Source organism: Ovis canadensis, chromosome 2 (genome assembly GCF_042477335.2).
Source record: "Ovis canadensis isolate MfBH-ARS-UI-01 breed Bighorn chromosome 2, ARS-UI_OviCan_v2, whole genome shotgun sequence".
Taxonomy (NCBI): domain Eukaryota; kingdom Metazoa; phylum Chordata; class Mammalia; order Artiodactyla; family Bovidae; genus Ovis; species Ovis canadensis.
Window position 1 is genome coordinate 118,353,029 of NC_091246.1, and position 20,979 is coordinate 118,374,007.

A 20,979-nucleotide genomic window follows, 5' to 3' on the forward strand; every position below is an offset into this window, starting at 1 on the left:
GACAACTACAGGGATAGCATTTTGTTCTAGACCCACAGATTTTTCCATCAGCCCATACTCTAGGATTTAGATTTTGTTCAACTAAAGGGAGAGAAAGGAAGGGCTCCATATTCATGAAAACAGAGGCAGGGACCTTACTCAGTATATCCCTCCCATAAAGGGATGAAGGAGATTCTGGCACGATAAGAAACTCGTGTGAAAATAGCACAGAATCCCAGTCACAACATAAAGAATAACTGAAATGATACCTTTTGGCTAGTCCAGACAGTACCATTACAGAAGCGGATTGGGAAGAAAGTGGGCCAGGGGCTTCAGTAAGCACAGAGTAAGTTGCCCCAGTATCTAAAAGGAAATCGATGGATTGGCCCCCACAGTTATTAATACCTGGGGTTCTTCAGGTGTAATTAAGACAGGAGCTTGTGTGGGGAACCCCAGGCACCTTCAGTCCTGATTGTCTTGAGAGTCTGACCCCTGAGACCTATGCCTCTGGGGGCAGTCTCTCTTCCAGTGTGGTCCTTTGCAAACCAGACATGGAGCTGGGGGCAGCTAGATGCCTTAGGGCAACCTTTCCACAGTAATAGCAAGCCCATCCCTTTTCACCTGGGTCCCTCTGGGCATTTTTCCCAGGCTGTTTAAGAATGGTTTTCATAGCCAGTGGGAAGGCTTCCACTTGTTCCTTTGTCTTTCTCTGCCTTTCTTTCTTTTCCTCATATTCCCTACCATAATAGACTGTCTGAGCCAGTTGTAACAGATAATCTAAAGACTGATTTTGTCCATTCCCCCATTTTAATAGTTTACAGCAGTTATCTGGAGCCTACTGAGTGATAAATATATCCTTTAAGATCACTTTTCCCTCTTCACTTTTGGGATCAATCTCAGTGAATCTGCAAAGGGCATCTCTCAGTCTATCTAGGAATTTACCGGGAGCTTCCTTCTCCTCTTGTTCTATGTTTGCCAATTTGCCATAGTTTAGAAGCTTAGAACGCACCTGCCTAGTCCTTCAAGAATATATCTAACAAAATGACTCTGATTCCATCTTCCTTTAGCTGTGTCCCAGTCTGATTCTGTAGTTGGGACCACCTGATTTCTAGTGGGGAGGGTGGTTATCTTGTCCTCCTTCTTCCCTACTGATTCATTACCAAGCCATTCATCTCCATAAGCAACCGCTTTTCCAAAATGTCAATTCTTTGAGTCAGGAGTCAGTGTTTGCCCCAAGAAATACATCACATCCTTCCAAGTAAGGTCATACAGCAGAGTAACACCTTTAAAAGTTCCAATATATTTTTCTGGGTCCTCTAAATAGTCTCCCAGATCCTCCTTGATTCTTTGTATTTCTTGATAAGAAAAAGGCTTATTAACTCTCATAGACTGATTGTTTCTCCCCGTGGGTGCTTCATGAAGAGGCAACAGTTTGTGTGGTTGTTCCTCAGTCTCTCTGGCTGCTCTGCACATATGATCCCAGGGGTAGATTGGAGAAACCTGCTTTTCTTTATCTCTTTGTCTCCTGTCCTCCATTTCATCTCTTACTTCAGTGGTCTGAGTCTCTATTGAAACCAGAGTAATCTGAGGTAGTACTGAGACAGATGTTGTTTGGACCTCTATGTGTACAGTTTGAATCTCAGTTTGGGTTTCCACTGAGCCCAAGGCAACCCTTCTTGGGGGTGGGGGGGGTGGTTCCCTGTCTTTCAGTTTGCTCAGTTTGGAGCCCTGGTTACTGGGGCAAAGTAGGAGGACAGGAAGGAGCTGAAGTTTGCACACCCAAATCTATACCCTTAAGACATAAGTCTGGCATATTTTGCAGAGAGAAAAAGGGCAACACATATGCTACTTCTACCTATTTCCCTTGTTTTCTATAGAACCAGTCTAATTGTAAAACAGTATTATACTTAAGAGACCCTCCATCCTCCAGTGGGTACCACAGCCATGCAGTATCACATAGGAAGACCAGGTGTGTCTTCTTTAAGCCCTAGGGATCAAATCTATCCCAGATTTTCAGAATACAGTTCAAAGGAGTGAGGCTGGAATTGTTAGCTCCCATCTGTAAGAGAGAAAAAAAAAGCAACCAGTGCCATCTTTCTACTGGAGGGGTCCTTCCCTGCTCTAGATGGGAGTGTAGACAGACTTTACACCAAAAGCTTTTCTTTCCTGGTCGGACTTAGTCTGTCCCTTACTGACAAAGGCGACCTACTCGTCCCTCCCAGTTCTACCACCAAGAAGGGGTGGGGATGCACCAGGGGTAGACCTGATGGCATCTCAAACTGACGTCCAGCTCTTCACCATTAAAACCTTGCTTGCCTCTGATGCTACCCAGGGTGCAATCAAAGTAACCATCCAGAATGCTTCCCAAGCTAAGACTACTGGGGGAAATATTTGTCACCTGAGTGCCTGTGCACGACCCTGAGTATATTCTTGACCACAGTAAGACTGACACAAACATAAAACTGAGATGTTCCTTCCAAGCATCACCACACCAGTATAAGAGCCTCCTCTGGTCCATTAAGAGCCAGTGTTACCAAAGGGAAAAAACCCATTGTAGTTCCAATCTGAGTAACCTTTATCCTCAGAGATGTTCTTGGAGCTAGAGCTCCATCTAGCTTCCAAACTTTCGATTCCTAGTGAGGCTAGGTACTTCCTGACTACCAATCCAAGTTTGGGACCTAAGTCACAGTACACAGTAACAGCATAGATTGTCAGCTACACCTGTAACGCCAGCTACTTGATAAACATTTCCATACAGGTTGATAAGCAGCTGCTGACAAGAATCCCTTGAAGGTCTCCCAAGCCTCTAAACTTCTCTAACTGTCTTACTGTTTCCCTGGGGCCCTTAGACCTCTTCTTAATCTATCCACTGAAGAGTTACTATCTGGTCCTTCAGTTCAGTTCAGTTGCTCAGTCGTGTTCGACTCTTTGCGACCCCATGAATCACAGCATGCCAGGCCTCCCTGTCCATCACAATCTCCTGGAGTTCACTCAGATTCACGTCCATCCAGTCAGTGATGCCATCCAGCCATCTCATCCTCTGTCGCCCCCCTCTCCTCCTGCCGTCAATCCCTCCCAGCATCAAAGTCTTTTTCAATGAGTCAACTCTTCACATGAGGTGGCCAAAGTACTGGAGTTTCAGCTTTAGTATCATTCCTTCCAAAGAACACCCAGGGCTGATCTCCTTCAGAATGGTCTGGTTGGATCTCCTTGCAGTCCAAGGGATGCTCAAGAGTTTTCTCCAACACCACAGTTCAAAAGCATCAATTCTTCAGTGCTCAGCCTTCTTCACAGTCCAACTCTCACATCCATACATGACCACAGGAAAAACCATAGCCTTGACTAGATGGACCTTAGTCAGCAAAGTAATGTCTCTGCTTTTGAATATGCTATATAGGTTGGTCATAGCTTTTCTTCCAAGAAGTCAGGGACCCTCTAAAACCCTGTCTTGACTTCCCAGCACCCCAGTAATTATTCTGGGGCATTCTGACCGACAGTATTCATTAAGGATACATTAAGCACCATGTGCTCTTGAGCCAATTGCCTGGGTTTGAATCCTATCTCTATCATCTAGTAGTTGTGTGATTTGGGGCTAATTAATCTTTATTTGACTCAGTTTTACTCATCTCTAAAATGGAGATGATAATGTATCTATCTTGGGAAGTTGTTTGAGACTAAATGCAGAGCATTTAGAAGAGCCTGACACATAGCAAGTAAAATAAAATTGTTATTTTTATTATTTATGCATGTTAAATCACTTCAGTCATGCTTGACTCTTTGCAAGCCTATAGACTGTAGCTCACCAGGTTCCTGTGTCCATGGGATTCTCATAGAGTGAGAATTGGAGTGGGTTGCCATGACCCGCTCCAGGGAATCTTCCTGACCCAAGGATTGAACCTGCATCTCCTGCCGCTCCTGCATTGCAGACAGGTTCTTTACCACTGAGCCATCAGGGAAGCCCTTTATTGCCTGTATTAATGGATAAATATCTTAATTATCATCTCTCAGTAGTGTATTAGCCACCACTGTTCAGGAAAAACTAGGTGATTCCTATTACTATCATTGTGCCCAGAATGTCTAGTACTGTTGCATATTCTGAACATCATTCCAGTGTTTTTTGAGATCAGCGTGTATGAGACTTAAGAACTTTTCTTCTTTACCACCTACTTTATACTTTAAATTGATTGCCAACATTTAAAAAAATCACAAAAGTTCTAGTAAAAATCCAGATTTCTGGCATTCCTTGGAAATTTATAAAACTGGCATCACTGGGGCCATATTTTGTGATGGCAACTCTTGGCCAGAGCCACATATTGGCTCCTTCTTTGGACTGATGTCAACTCGGGTGTTCACCATCCAACCCACTGCATCTCTTTATTCCTTGCTTAGCACTGAGTCTGCTATCTCAGAATTAGAATAGCCTAAGTCTATCACTTTCTTTACAACATGGAAGTCTTCAATTTCCATAACAACACTTTATTGCCTATACTAGATTGTAATATTCTTCAGAAAAAGATCATGTTTTATTTATTTTTACATCTTTGGTTTTGCCTTACCCATAGTCCTCATTGTTTGGACTGGTGAAATTTAAGCCAATGGTGACTTAAGATGATTTTAATCTTTATTCAGGAAAAAGTTATTAAAACACAATATAATTGTAAAAGAATATGTAACTGAGCAAGTTGAGTGGACAAATTTTTATGGACCACACAGATAATCTTATAAAATAGAAGTGGAATTTCATCCAGTTTGACTGTCTGCTATGGTGATGTAGGAAGCTTCCCCAAGCTTTAATCATGGTGACTCTGTTTATGCATTGTCAAAATGTAGGTAATAATAAATGTTCCCTGAAAGTTGTTGTATTTAATTAGATGTAAAATATTTATTTTTTGATTATTAAAATACTTGTTAATATACTTGCAGAGTACAATTGTAGCAGTGTTTACATGAAAATACCAAGGTTCCAGAGGACTTGTACTTAGTAGAAAAGACAAAATTAGGACTCAAATCACATGAATCTTGCCTAGTAGAGTTTTTACTGAAACATCATTCACATTTTAACTAAATGTAGTAAGAGATAAAAGAGAATAAAAATACTTTATTAGAGGTGTGGTAAACCTGGGATCCACAAAATTTGTCTAAGCTATTATAGAAATGATAATTTTAGTATATAAGAGAAAATCAAAGGACTGGATTAAATGTATTCTTCATTTAAAAAAAAAAAGAGCATTTATTTTAGAGTCCAGAGGTGTTATTGGTGAAATTCTCATGTTAGGAACTGGATAAATTGTCCTTGTTTTTCTCTTAATAAATTCCCACTTTTAGTCTGGTTTATATAAAGGTAGGTTCATATTACTAAAATAAACTTTCTCTGGACTTCAGTCTCTGGCATTTAAGAAGCAGGTTGGCATTTTGGAAACCAGAAGACCTGTCTGTACTCTCTACTTGCAATTCACTTCCATTGCTTTGGACGTTTTTCAGGGTCTCACTTTTCTCATTTATAAGGTGGAGATTCTGCCTCCCTGAAGGTTTCGCTGAGGACATGTGCCTGACAGAGTGCTCAATTTTAGCACATTGTTATTTAGTATAATTAGAATTTGAAACTGGAAGAAATCTTAAGGTTTGTTTCATCTGATTCCCTCAATCTGTATGTGAGAGGATCCCTAATGGATCAAACTAGTTGCTGATGGACAAGGAGGCCTGGCATGCTGCGATTCATGGGGTCGCAAAGAGTCGGACACGACTGAGTGACTGAACTGAACTGATGTTAGCCTACTCAGTTTCCTTTGATATTTATGTAACTAGCCTAGTAAGTAAGTAAATAAGTGTTAGTCGCTCAGTTGTGCCAGACTATTTGCGACCCCATGTACTGCAGCTTACCAGTCTCCTGTGTCCATGAGATTTTCTAGGCAAGGATATTGGAGTGGGCTGCCATTTCCTTCTCCAGGGTATTTTCCAAGCCAGGGATCAAAGCTGGGTCTCCTGCACTGCAGGCAGATTACCAACTGAGCTAAAAAGGAAGCCCCCTTTGTATGTAATTTTCTAAATAAGACTTCTCTGATATAACCAGAGATATGAATATATAATAACATTTACCAAAATTATAATTATCTAATGTATATTTCTGGCAATGCAACTTTAGAAGTGGTGAATACATACAATAAGACTAGTATGTTATATCAGAATCTTGTCCAAAGTCTGTAGGGAAAATTTACACAAATATTTGTATAAAATTATAAATTACTATAAAAAAAAGACTATACCTAATAATAAATAGCACATAATTCAATATAAGATTATCTTCAGTGAAAAACCACAATTTTCTAAAATGTGAAACTTTAAAATCACATGCTTTATCCTATGAAGCATATCTTTTTTAAAACATAACAATGATAACAATATATCATAACTACACATAGACACAAAAAGTTAAATTCATTTTTCCTGTTTTAACATTTAGAGATTAATTTATATAATTGACAATGGTAAAGATGTTCACCAGCAACAACTCTAGACATATATTTGTAACTTGCCTTCAGATATGGAAACTTCAGAAATGGCTCTTTATTCTCTTCAAGAGAAAATGGCTCAAAACATTTTAGAATATAAATTTTTGACCCTGACATTCTCTCCTCAAACCACAATGAGGAGTTTGTTAAAAAAAAAAAAAAAAGTAAAATAGCAGTGTTATCATAATTCTCTCCAGATTTATCCAAGTTGTTGCAAATGGCAAAACTTCATTTTTATGGCTGATAATATTCCATTGGGTATATACGCCATATTATCCTTAGTGAAATAAGTTGGATCAAGACAAGTACTATATACTTTCTCTTACATGGGAATTTGTAAAAAAATGAACAAATACAGCAAAACAGAAACAGAATCACAGATACAGAGAACAACATACCAAAGTGGAGAGAAGTGGGGAGGGATGGGTGAAATACTAGTAGATGATTAAGTGGTACAAACTACTAAATAAGCTACAAGGATATGATCTGCAGCACAAGAAATATAGTCAATATTTTATAACTTTGTATGGATTATGTGCTATAAAAATATTGAATGTTGTACACCTGAACCTAACATAATATTGTAAGTAAATTATACTTCATTTAAAAAAATATAACAATTGACTTGGTAGAATTAATAACACCTGAACAAAATTTAACATGGCAGAATCTGTAGTTGGTACATTATAATGTGCATAAAGTATCTAGCCTTCTACGTAAAAATGATTGATTCTTTTATTTTTTTTAAGCTGAAGTTCTAACTTTATTTCATTCCAACATTTATTTAAAAATTCATCCTCTTCCAAATAATTAACATTTCTTTTATCTTCTATTAAGTTCGTAGGTATCCTATTATGTAATTCAAAACTATCACTTCTGGTTCATGGAATTACATTTTAGTGCCATATTGTTTCAACTATTATATATATAATACTTTAATAATTAATGACATTGTCACTTCAGTTTTCTTGCCAGTGGAGAGGTGTTTATTTTGCCTAATGTAATTCAGAATCGCCTTGAAAATCAAAATTCGCCAGTCTATGTCTGACGCAGGATGCTGCATGCTTGGGGCTGGTGCATGGGGATGACCCAGAAAGATGTTATGGGGAGGGAGGTGGGAGGGGTGTTCATGTTTGGGAATGCATGTAAGAATTAAATATTTTAAAATTTAAAAAATAAAAAACTAAAAAAAAAAAATACCATACCTAATTCCCATCCTCTATGTTCTTAAAAAAAAAAAAATTGAACTTTATAGCGAGCACTTGTATAGACTCTATCATTAACATTCTTTTAGAAATTACTTCAGTGAATTAAAAATTAAGTGGATAATTGAAAAAGTCAATATCAACTTTTAAGTTTTAAAATATACTTATTTAGCTGTATGATGCAGGGAACTCAGACCTGGTGCTCTGTAAGGAGCTAAAGGGGTGGGATGGGATGGGAAGTGGGAGGGAAGCTCAAGAGGGAAGGGGACATATGTATGCTTATGGCTGACTCATGTTTATGTATGGCAGAAACTAACACAATATTGTAAAGCAATTATCCTCCAATTAAAAATAGAGTAAAAAAGAAAAAGATATATTCTTATTTATTTCAGCTGAGTCCCAAGATAGTAGGGGTGATTCTGTCTGCTGTTGAGGCAGAGACATCAAAGCTCTTTAGCCCTGCCTCAGTGTCCAGCTCCCTATGGAGAATAGCCCTTGACAACTCTGTCAAAGGATCCTGTCAAAGATTATAACTAGGGTGTTGAAGTTAGATTATTTTGTTTTAAAATGTTTTTCTGTAGGCTTTTCCAAGCTATAAAACACTTTGAGCATGACATTGTTTTACATATATAAAACAGTCACAAAATAGCATTGTACAAAAGCATGTGCTTTTTCAAAGCATTCAATAAATATTGATGCCATTAGGATGAGGGTAAGGAGAAGAGAATGCTTTGGTTCAAAAACATTAGAGATTCTAAAAAGAGAGAAAAATTATAGAGGAAAGGTTTTTTAGCTAAAATGGGTTTGGTGAAATTACTTAAGGAAAAAAATATAATATGAAATATCCCAGAGTAAAAAATAATGATAGAAAATCTTGATTCGTTGAGCAAAACTTTCATTTATGTCATGATATTTTCTGTACCAAATATAAAGAAGATAAAGAAAATCCATCTTGTCAGCACAATGTTGAGCAACTTAATTTTGAATTATTCAAGTAGATGTGGAAACAACAAAATTTAACTTGTTGTAAAACTCTCTATAGTCACTTTTATATTTGGCTATCCAATCATTTTTTCCCTTTATGACTTTTTGTTTATTGATTATTTTAGGACACAAGAGATGAAGATAATGAAACTAAGGCCAGCAGTATGAGTAAATTGATGGGGACAAGAAAGAAAGTCACTAAACTACATATTTCTTCAACTGAAGTAGAAGAAATGGATATATCCAACTCAAAAGGTATCTTGCCATTATAATTCCTCAAGAATATGTTATCAAAGACAATCTCTATCTGGTCTCTTTTTCATAACGCGTTTTTCTTTTTTTTTAGAGGAAGCAAAAAATTAAATAAAACTTACCCCTACATAGGCAGCATAAAGGATGAACATATATGTTTACAATATAAATATATAAAATGATAAATATATATATATATATATATATATATATATATATATTTAGAATTTAAAGGGAGATAGAACTAAGATAGTAGTAGGGGAAAGAGAGAACCGAAGGAACATATGAGTAAAAAGAGAGCATATTTCTGCTCTGAGAATGAGTGCAAAGATCATTACTGAGGCAAGCCACAATAAAGGAGTGGCTCATGTTTTCATACCACATTTTGGAATTCCAACTAGACTCCAGTGAATTTGAAACAGCATTGAACCTAGGAGTTAGTTTGGACAGCACTCTCAATTCAGGAACAGTAGTGTTCTAAGGCAGGGGCAGTAAGAATGGTCAGTGCATAGCAACAATAAATTGCAGTCAGACTTTTGTAGAGTTTATTACTCTTAAAATTCTTTGCAGACAATGCATCTCCATATGGCTTGCAACTAGGATGAACTACCCCTATGGCCCCTTATTTGATATGTCACTGCCTAGAAATAAATTATTTTCTTAAGTATTCCTCTTCATATCATATTGAAAGACAGTTGAAAACAGTTTCAACATGTTTTAACACTTTTCTTACTTTTTTAAAAATTGTAAATATAGTTGATTTACAATATTGTGTTAGTTTCAGGCATATAAAAATGTGATTATACAGAGTGAAGTAAGCCAGAAAGAAAAACACCAATACAGTACACTAACACATATATATGGAATTTAGAAAGGTGGCAATGATGACCCTGTATGTGAGACAGCAAAAGAGACACACATGTGTAGAGCGGACTTTTGGACTCTGAGAGAGAGGGAGAGGGTGGGATGATTTGGGAGAATGGCATTGAAACATGTACACTATCATGTAAGAAATGAATCGCCAGTCTATGTCCGATGCAGGATACAGGATGCTTGGGGCTGGTGCACGGGGATGACCCAGAGGGATGTTATGGGGAGGGAAGTGGGAGGGGGGTTCATGTTTGGGAACGCATGTACACCCGTGGTGGATTCATGTCATTGTATGGCAAAACCAATACAGTATTGTAAAGTAAAATAAAGTAAAAATAATTTTTTTAAAAAATGTGATTCAGTTATATACAGTTTTTCTAATTATTTTCCGTTATAGTTTATTACAAGATATTGAATATTGTTCCCTTTGTTATATAGTAAGTCCTTGTTGCTTACATGTTTTATATATAGTGATATGTGTCTATCTGGAGAAGGAAATGACAACTCACTCCAGTATTCTTCCCTGGAGAATCCCATGGCCAGAGGAGCCTGCAAGGCTATAGTCCATGGGATTGCAAAGAGACGGACACAACTGAAGAGACTTAACACACACATATGTGTTTGTTAATCCCTTACTCTTATTTTATTTTCCCTTCCCACTCTCCCTTTCCCTTTTGGTAGCCAAAAGTTTGTTTCTGTGAATACCATAAATCTGCTACAGAAAATATAATTCTGTTTGTGTTTTATATATAGATTCATCTTTTTTTTTAGATTCCACATATAAGTGATATATATTTGTCTTTGTCTGATTTACTTCACTCAGTAGGATGATCTCTACGTCCATACATGTTTCTGCAGATAGCAATATTTATTTATTCATTTATTTATTTATATATTCGGCTGAGTAATATTTCATTGTCTGTGTGTGTGTGTGTATGTGTATCCATATATGTGTATATATATATTTCGGAGAAGGCAATGGCAACCCACTCCAGTACTCTTGCCTAGAAAAATCCCATGGACGGCAGAGCCTGGTGGGCTGCAGTCCATGGGGTCGTGAAGAGTCGGACACGACTGGACGACTTCACTTTCACATTTCACTTTGATGCATTGGAGAAGGAAATGGCAACCCACTCCAGTGTTCTTGCCTGGAGAATCCCAGGGACAAAGCAGCCTGGTGAGCTTCCATCTATAGTATCACACAGAACTGGACACGACTGAAGCGATTTAGCAGCAGCAGCAGCGCTTGTATATGTATATATATATATGGTTGGTGCAAAAGTAATCGCGGTTTTGCCAGTGTCGAACTTTGCTGCTTGATGTTAGAACACATTCTTAAATAAATGTGGCTATGTTATACATTATTTTAATGCACTTTTTTTGCTAATGACATTACTTGTTATGTATTTTATATTCATTTTAGACTATGGAAATGATGTTACACAAAAAGCAAATTCAAGAGATTTTCTTATTCAAGTGCGAAATGGGTCATAAAGCAGCAGAAACAACTTGCAGCATCAACTCATTTTGTCCAGAAACTGCAAATGAACGTATTGTGCAGTAGTGGTTCAAGTAGTTTTACAAAGGAGATGAGAGCCTTGAAGATGAGGGGCATAGTGGCCAGTCATCTGAACTTGACAACAGTGAATTTTGAGAAATCATGGAAGCTGATCCTGTTACAACTAGACAAGAATTTGTCAAAGAACTCAAGTTTGACCATTTGCTTCATTCAGGATTTGAAGCAAATTGGAAAGGTGGAAAGGCTCAATAAGTGAGCTGACTGAAAATGAAAACAAATCGTCTTTTGAAGTGTCCTCTTCTCTTCTTCTACACAATGACAATGAATCATTTCTCGATCAGATTGTGATGTGAGGTGAAAAGTGGATTTTATATGACAGCCAGTGATGACCAGGTCAGCGACTGGATGGAGAAGAAGCTCCAGTGCACTTCCCAAAGCAAAACTCACAGCAAAAAATGTGCTGCTGGTCTGACCCACTACAGCTTAATGAATCCTGGCAAAATCATTATATCTGAGAAGTATGCTCAGCAAATCGATGAGATGCACCAAAAGTTGCAACTCCTGGTTGCATTGGTCAACAGAAAGGCCCCAATTCTTCTCCATGCCAACACCCTAATGCACATCACATAACCACTGCTTCAAAAGTTGGATGAATTGGGGTACGAAGTTTTGCCTCATCCACCATATTCACCTTACCTCTTGCCAACTGACTACTACTTCTTCAAGCATCTCAACAACTTTTTGAAGGTAAAATGCTTCCACAATCCGTAAGAAGCAGAAAATGCTTTCCAAGAATTCATTGAATCCCAAAGCGTGGTCTTTTGCACTACAGGAATAAAGAAACTTATCTCTCATTCACAAAAATGTGTTGATTGCAATGGTTCCTATTTTGATTAATAAAGATGTGTTTGAGTTTAGTTATAATGATTTAAACTTTGTGGTCCAGACCCACAATTACATTTGTACCAACCTACTAATATTCCAGTAATACCTTCCAGAGACACTTGAAGGGCACAGACAAAACTTTGTGTGCCTCAGGACCCAGGGGCAGGAGCAGTAACCACAAGAGACTGAACCAGGCCTGCCCGTGAGTGTTTGAAGGTCTCCTTCAGAGGCATGGGTCAGCAGTGGCCTGCTGTGGGGACACAGGCACTGGCTTCAGGAGTCCTGGGAGGAGTGGCGTATGGCATAAGCCCTCTTGGAGGAGGTTGCCACTAGCCCCACCATAGAGCCACCAGGTGGACGATCCACAAATTGCAGAAAAATATCAAAGAAGCTCTCACACTGTTGCAAAAGTTCTAGGCCACACCACAGACTTCCTAACCTGGGAATCCAGCAAAAGGCTAAGAATACCAAGGAAATCTGATGTGAAGGTCAGCAGGATTTGATTACAGAACTTCCACAGGACTGAAGAAACAGAGACTATTGGAGAGTACAAACAAAACCTTGTGTGCACCAGGACCTAAGAGAAAAGAGTAATGAACCTACAAGAGACTGAGCCAGACTTGCCTGTGAGTGTTTGGGAGTCTCCAGTGGAGGTGTGGGTTGACAGTGGCCTGCTTCAGGGTCAGATACACTGGCAGCAGTATTCCTTGGAGGCACAGTGTGCTGGTATAAGTCTTTTGGTCAGATCAAACTACAGGAAGCGGACAACCCCATCACTAAGCAGAAAATTGGATTAATGATTCACTGAGCATGGCCTGCCAGAACAAGTCCCTCTGCCTACCAAAACAAGACCCAGTTTTTGCCACAGCCAGTCTTCTCATCAAGAAGCTTCTAAAAGCCTCTTATCCTCATCCATGAGAGGACAGAGAGAATGAAAACCACAGTCAGAAAACTAACCAAAATGATCATATGCATCACAGATTTGTGTAACTCAATGAAACTATGAGCTATGCCATGCAAGGCCACCTAAGATGAATGGGTCAAAATAGAGAGTTCTGACAAAATGTGGTCCCCTGGAGAAGGGAATGGTGAACCTCTTCAGCATTCTTGCTTTGAGAATCCCATGAATACTATGAAAAGGCAAAAAGATATGACACAAAAGATATGAAAGGTGTCAGTAGGTGTCCAATATGCTACTGGAGAAGAGCAGGGAAATAGCTCCATAAGGAATAGAGGCTGAGCCAAACCAGGCAACCACAATGCCCAGTTGTGAATATATCTGATGGTGTAAGTGATGATGATGCTGATGCTGTAGAAAGCAATGTTGCAAGGAACTTGGAATGTTAGGTCCACGAATCAAGGAAAATTGGAAGTAGTCATACAGAAGATAGCAAGAGTGAATCAAAATTTTAGAAATCAGTGAACTAAAATGGATGGGAATTGGCAAGTTTAATTCAGATGACCAATACATCTACTACTGTGGGTAAGAATCACTTAGAAGAAATGGAAAAATCCTCACAGTCAACAAAAGACCCAAAATGCAGTAATTGGGTGCAATCTCAAAAATGACAGAATGATCTTGGTTCATTTCCAAGGCAGACCATTCAATAACACAGTAATCCAAGTCTATGCTTCAACCAATGATGTTGAAGTGCAATGGTTCTTGGAGACCTACAAGACCTTCTAGAACAAACACCAAAAAAAGATGTCCTTTTCGTCATAGGGGATTGAAGTCCAAATGTAGGAAGTCAAGAGATACCTGAAGTAATAGGCAAGTTTGGCCTTGGAGTACAAAATGAAGCAGATCAAAGGCTAACAGAGTTTTGTCAAGAAAATGCAGTGGTCATGGCAAACACTTTCTTCAAAAAACACGAGGGATGACTACACATGGACATCACCAGATGGTCAATACTGAAATCAGATTGATTATATTCTTTGCAGCCAAAGATGGAGAAGCTCTACACAATCAGCAAAATAAGACTGGGAGCAAACTGTAGCTCAGATCATGAACTCCTTATTGCCAAATTCAGACTTAAATTGAAACAGTAGGGAAACCACCTACTTAGGTCAATCAGATATGACCTAAATCAAATCCCTTATGATTATACAGTTGAAGTGACATATGGATTCAAGGGATTAGATCAGGTAAACAGAGTGCCAGAAGAACTATGGATGGAGGCTTGTAACATTGTATAGGAGATGGTGATCAAAACCATTCCCAAGAAAAAGAAATGACACAAGAGAAAATTGTTTTCTGAGGAGGCCTTACAATCAGCTGAGGAAAGGAAAGAAACAAAATGCAAAAGAGAAAAGAAAAGGATATATCCATTTGAATGCAGAATTTCAAAGAATAACAAGAAGAGATTAAAAAGCCTTTTTAACTGAACAATGCAAAGAAATAAAGGGAAAACAATAGAATGCAAAAGACTAGAGATTGCTCAAGAAAATCTAGAGCTACCAATGGAACATTTCATGCAAAGATGGGCACAATAAAGGACAGAAATTATATGGACATAATGGAGTAGAAGATATTAAAAAGAAGTGGCAAGAATACACAGAATTATACAAAAAAGTTCTCAATTACCCAGATAACTATGATGGTGTGATCACTCATCTAGAGCCAGACATCCTGGAGTGCAAAGTCAAGTGGGTCTTAGGAAGCATCACTATGAACAAAGTTAGTGGAGTCGGAGTTGATGACATTGCTGAGCTATTTCAAATCCTAATAATGATGCTGTGAAAGTGCTGCATTCAATATGCCTGCAAATTCGGAAAACTCAGCAGTGGAAACCAGACTGGAAGAGATCAGTTTTCATTCCAATCCCAAAGAAGGGCAATGCCAAAGAATATTCAAATACTGTGCCATTATACTCGTTTCACGTGCTAGCAAGGTAAAGCTCAAAATCGTTCAAGTTAGGCTTCAACAGTACGTGAATTGAGAACTTCCATATATATAAGATGGATTTAGAAAAGGCAGAGGAACCAGAGATCAAATTGCCAACATACTTCAGATCACAGAAAAATCGAGAATTTTTTTAAAAAACATCTATTTCTGCTTCAGTGAATATGTCAAAGCCTTTGACTGTGTGGGTCACAACAAGCTGCGGAAATTTTTGTTTTTTTAATTAGAATACCAGACCTCCTTACTTGTCTCCTGAGAAGCCTGTATTCAGGTCAAGAAGCAACAATTAGAATGAGATATGGAATCATGGACCGGTTCAAAATTGGGAAAGGAGTCTGTCAAGGTTGTATATTGTCAGTTTGCTTATTTAACATATGCAGAGTACATCATGCAGTATAATGGGCTGGATAAATCTCAAACTGGAATCAAGATTGCTGGAAGAAATACCAATAACTTCAGATATGCAGGTGACACCACCCTTATGGCAGATGGTGAAGAAGAAGTGAAGAGCCTCTTGACAAAGGTGAAAGAGGAGAATGAAAAAGCTGGCCTAAAATTCACCATTCAAAAAGCTCAGATCATAGCATCTAGTCCCATCACTGCATGGCAAATAGATGGGGTAAAAGTGGAAAAGTGACAGACTTTATTTTCTTGGGCTCCAATCTCACTACAGATGGTGACTGGAGCCATGAAATTAAAAGATATATGCTCTTTGGAAGAAAAGCTATGACAAACCTAGACACTGTTAAAAAGCAGAGGCATCACTCTGGTAGCAAAGGTCAAGTATGGATGTGATATTTGGACCATAAAGAAGGCTGAGCGCCAAAGTATTTAAGCTTTCAAGCTGTGTTGCTGGAGAAGATTCTTGCGAGTCCTTTGGGAAGCAAGGAGATTAAACCAGTCAATCCTAAAGGAAATAAACCCTGAATATTCATTAGAAGGGCTGATGCTGAAACTGAAGCTCCAATACTTTGGCCACTTGATGTGAAGATCTGACTCACTGGAAAAGACCATGATGCTGGGAAAGATTTAGGGCAGGAGAAGGGGGTGACAGAGGGTCAGATGCCTAGATGGCATCATTGGACATGAATTTGAGGAAACTCCACGAGATAGTAAAGGACAGATAAGCCTGGAGTGCTGCAGTCCATGGGATTACAAAGAGTTGCGACTGAGCGACTGAACAACAACAACAAATATTCCACTGTATTTATCCCACTCCAGTATTCTTGCTTGCAAACACTCATGAACAGAAGAACCTTGTTGATATGGTCCATGGGGTCCCAAAAGAGTCAGATATGATTTAGTGACTAAACAACAAAACAAAGCTTCGGGGGTTTCCCTTGTGGCTCAGTGGTAAAGAATCCACCTGCCAGTGCAGGAGACACAGGCTTGATCTCTCAGTTGGGAAGATCCCCTGGGGAAGGAAGTGGAAACAAATTCATTCCAGTATTCTCGCCTGGGAAATCCCAGGGAGAGATGAACCTGGCAGACTACAGTCCAGGGGGTTAAAAAAAGAGTTGGACATGACTGCAACTAAGAAACAAACAACAACATATACCACACTTTCTTAAGCTAGTCATACATTAGGGGCATTTGTGTTGTTTCCATGACTCAGTTCAGTTCAGTTAAGTCACTCAGATGTGTCCAACTCTTTGCGACTCCATGGACTGCAGCACGCCAGGCCTCCCTGTCCATCACCAACTCCCAGAGTTCACTCAAACTCATGTCCATCCAGTCGGTGATGCCATCCAGCCATCTCATCCTCTGTCATCCCCTTCTCCCCCCACCTTCAATCTTTCCCAGGATCAGGGTCTTTCCAAATGAGTCAGTTCTTCACATCGTGTGGTGAAAGTATTGAAGTTTCAGCTTCAGTATCAGTCCTTCCAATTAATATTCAGGATTGATTTCCTTTGGAATAGACTTATTGGATCTCCTTGCAGTCCAAGAGACTCTCAAGAGTCTTCTCCAACACCACAGTTCAAAAGCATCAAGCTGAGTTCTTCAGCACTAAGCTTTCTTTATAGTCCAACTCTCACATACATACAAGACTACTGGAAAAACCATAGCTTTGACTAGACAGACCTTGACTGGCAAAGCAATGTCTGCTTTTTAATATGCAGTCTAGGTTGGTCATAAATTTTATTCCAAGGAACAATTGTCTTTTAATTTCATGGCTGCAGTCACCATCTGCAGTGATTTTGGAGCTCCCCAAAATAAAGTATCTCACTGTTTCCACATGTATTTGCCATGAAGTGATGGGACCAGATGTCACGATCTTACTTTTCTGAATGCTGAGTTTTCCACTTTTGTCAAGAGGCTCTTTAGTTCTTCTTCACTTTCTGCCATAAGGGTGGTGTTATCTGCATATCTGAGGTTATTGATATTTTTCCTGGCAATCTTGACTCTAGCTTGTGCTTCACCCAGCCTAGTATTTCTAATGAGGTACTCTGCATATAAATTAAATAAGCAGGTGACAATATACAGCCTTGACGTACTCCTTTCCCAACCTGGAACCAGTCTGTTGTTCCATGCTTCCTGACCTGCATACAGACTTCTCAAGAGGCAGGTCAGGTGGTCTGGTATTCCCATCACTTTTAGAATTTTCCAGAGTTTGTTTTGGTCTAAACAGTCAAAGGATTTGGCATAGTCAACAGAGCAGAAATAGATGTTTCCTGGAACTCTCTTGCTGTTTCAATGATCCAATGGATGTTGGCAATTTGATCTCTGGTTTCTCTGCCTTTTCTAAAACCAGCTTGAACATCTTGAAGTTCACAGTTCACATACTGTTAAAGCATGACTGGAAGAATTTTGAGCATTACTGCTAGCGTGTGAGATGAGTGCAATTGTATGGTAGTTTGAGCATTCTTTGGCATTGCCTTTCTTTGGGATTGGAATGAAAACTGACCTTTTCCAGTCCTGTGGCCACTGCTGAGTTTTCCAAATTTGCTGGAATATTGAGTGGAGCACTTTCACAGCATCATATTTCAGGATTTGAAATAACACAACTGGAATTCCATCACCTCCACCAGCTTTTTTTATAGTGATGCTTTCTAAGGCCCACTTGACTTCACATTCCAGGATATCCGCCTCTAGATCAGTGATCACACCATTGTGATTATCCGGGTCATGAAGATCTTTTTTGTATAGTCCTTCTGTGTATTCTTGCCACCTCTTCTTAATATCGTCTGCTTCTGTTAGGTTCATACCATTTCTGTCCTTTATTATGCCCATCTTTGCATGAAATTTTCCCTTGGTATCTCTAATTTTCTTGAAGAGATCTCTAGACTTTCCCATTCTATTGTTGTTCTCTATTTCTTTGCACTGATTGCTGAGGAAGGTTTTCTTATCTCTCCTTGTTATTCTTTGAAACTCTGCATTTAGATGGGTATATCTTTTCTTTTCTCTTTTGCCTTAGCTTCTCTTCTATTCACAGCTATTTGTAAGGTTTCTTTAGACAACCATTTTGCCTTTTTGCATTTCTTTTCCTTGTCTAGACTATTGTAAATAGTTCTGTTATGAACACTGTGGTACACGTATCCTTTCAAATTAAAACTTTCGTCTTTTCTGAATATGTGACCAGGAGTGTGATTGTTGGATCTTATGGTAGCTCTATTTTTAATTTTTTAAGGAGCTTCCATATAGTTTTCCAATAATGGCTGCACCCATTTTCCCATCCATTATTTTCCCACCAACAGTATAAGAGACTCCACACTCTATCAAATATTTCTTTGTAGAAATTTTGGTGATAGACATTCTGACTGCTGTGATATGATACCTCACTGTGTTTTTGATTTGCCATAATTGGTGATTATAATCATAATTGGTGAAGTTAAGCATCTTTTCATTTGCCTGTTGGCTATGTGGATGTTCCTTTGGAGACATGTCTACTTCATTTTGCACAAATGCCCATACTACCCAAAGTAATCTGCAGATTTAATCAGAACCTTATCAAATTATCCAGGAAATTTTTCACAGAACCAGAACAAACAACTCTAAAATTTATATGGAACCAAAAAAGACTCAGTCTTGCCAAAGTCCTGAGGAAAATGTACAAGCTGGAGGTCTAATCCTTTAAGATTTCAGACAATATTGCAGAGCTACAGTAATCAAAACATCATGGTATTGGCACAAAAACAGGCAAACAGATCAATGGAACAGAATAGAGAGCCTAGAAAGAAATCCACATACCTAAGGTCAATTAATCTTTGTCGAAGGAGGCAAACCTATATAATGGAAGGGAAAAAAAAGTCTCTTCAGCAATTGGTGTTGAGAAAGCTGAACAGCTGGATATAAATCGATGAAATTAGAACACTCCATCACACCATACACAAAAACAAACTCAAAATGGTTTAAAGACCTAAATATAACATGACACAATAAAACACCTAGAAGACATAAATTGTGACAATATTTTCTTACATCAGTCAATATTTTCTTTAGAGCAAAGCAAAAGAAGTAAAAACAAAAATAAACAAATGGTATCTATAAATTTAAAAGCTTTTGCACAGCAAAGGAAACCATCAACAAAACACAAAAGACAATCTATGGAATGGGAGAAAATATTTGCAATGACATGACAAACACAGGATTAATATCAAAAATATTTACATAACTCAATATCAAGAAAACAACCTAATCAAAAATGGGCAGAAGGTCTTAACACTTTTTTTTTTGTTTGTTTCTACAGAAAAAATAGAAACCTCAGAGTGTGCCACAAACAAACCAGTCATGGTGCCTGGCTCTCCTGAATCTCATTTGACACCAGATGACAAGGAGTCCAAAGATCAGACAGTAGTGATAAAACCATTGCCCCTTCCAACATTAATCAATGCTCCTGGTGGTGAATTTCACCCAAACTCCAGTGATACTGGTAAGGACTATGGAACAAACTCTTTTATGGATGTAGCCACTAATCTCAAATTTGTATCTGAGTTAATGATAATGTGATGTTGGATGTTAGCTTGGGAGTCAGAATACTTGCAATTTATACACCTATCACTTTATAAAAATGCTTTAGGTTTCTTTGCCCAGTAGGCTGCTCACCTGAAAAATGAAGAGTTGCAATGGATGATCTCTCAAGTCTTTTCTAAAAGTGAAAATCTGTTATTCTATTTTTTTTTTCGTTTTTAGATTCTATTCCCATGCAGGTCATTGTAGATTATTGAATAGAGTTTCCTGTGCTGCACAATAGGTTCATTGGTCATCTGTTTTATATATAGTAAAGAAGGCAATGGCACCCCACTCCAGTATCTTTGCCTGGAAAATCCAATGGGCGAAGGAGCCTGGTAGGCTGCAGTCCATGGAGTCGCTGAGTTGGACACGACTGACCAACTTCCCTTTCACTTTCCACTTTCATGCACTGGAGAAGGAAATGGCAACCCACTCCAGTGTTCTTGCCTGGAGAATCCCAGGGACGGGGGACCTTGGTGGGCTGCAGTCTATGGGGTCACACAGAGTCGGACACGACTGAAGTGACTTGGCAGCAGCAGCAGCAGCAGTGCATATATGTCAATCCCAGTCTCCCAAGTTACCCATCCCCCATTCCCTGCTTAATATCCCTGTTTATTTTCTATATCTGTGACTCAATTTATGTTTTGTTAATAGGATCATTTTTACCTTTTTTTTTTGTTTCTCATATAAGCAATATAATACGATATTTGTTTTTGTCTGACTTACTTCACTCAGTATAACAATTGTTAGTTCATCCATGTTGCTACAAATGGCATTATTGCATTCTTTTTTATAGCTGAATAATTATCATTGTATATATGTGCCACCTCTTTACCAATTCCTCCGTGAATGGATATTTAGTATTGCAAGTAGTGCTGCAATGAACCTTGGGGGTGAATGTATCCTTTTGAATTATGTTTTTTT

The 20,979-nt window shown here is 38.6% G+C and overlaps 1 protein-coding gene across 1 annotated transcript in view; it reads left to right on the forward strand.

The window, feature by feature from the left end:
* LGSN (lengsin, lens protein with glutamine synthetase domain) overlaps positions 1 to 20,979 on the forward strand; it is a 98,127-nt gene that overhangs the window by 57,505 nt on the left and 19,643 nt on the right. Inside the window, 3 exon segments of the mRNA XM_069573753.1 lie at positions 8,803 to 8,932; positions 19,756 to 19,822; positions 19,824 to 19,975. Of these exon segments, the coding sequence (XP_069429854.1) occupies positions 8,803 to 8,932; positions 19,756 to 19,822; positions 19,824 to 19,975 (349 nt within the window).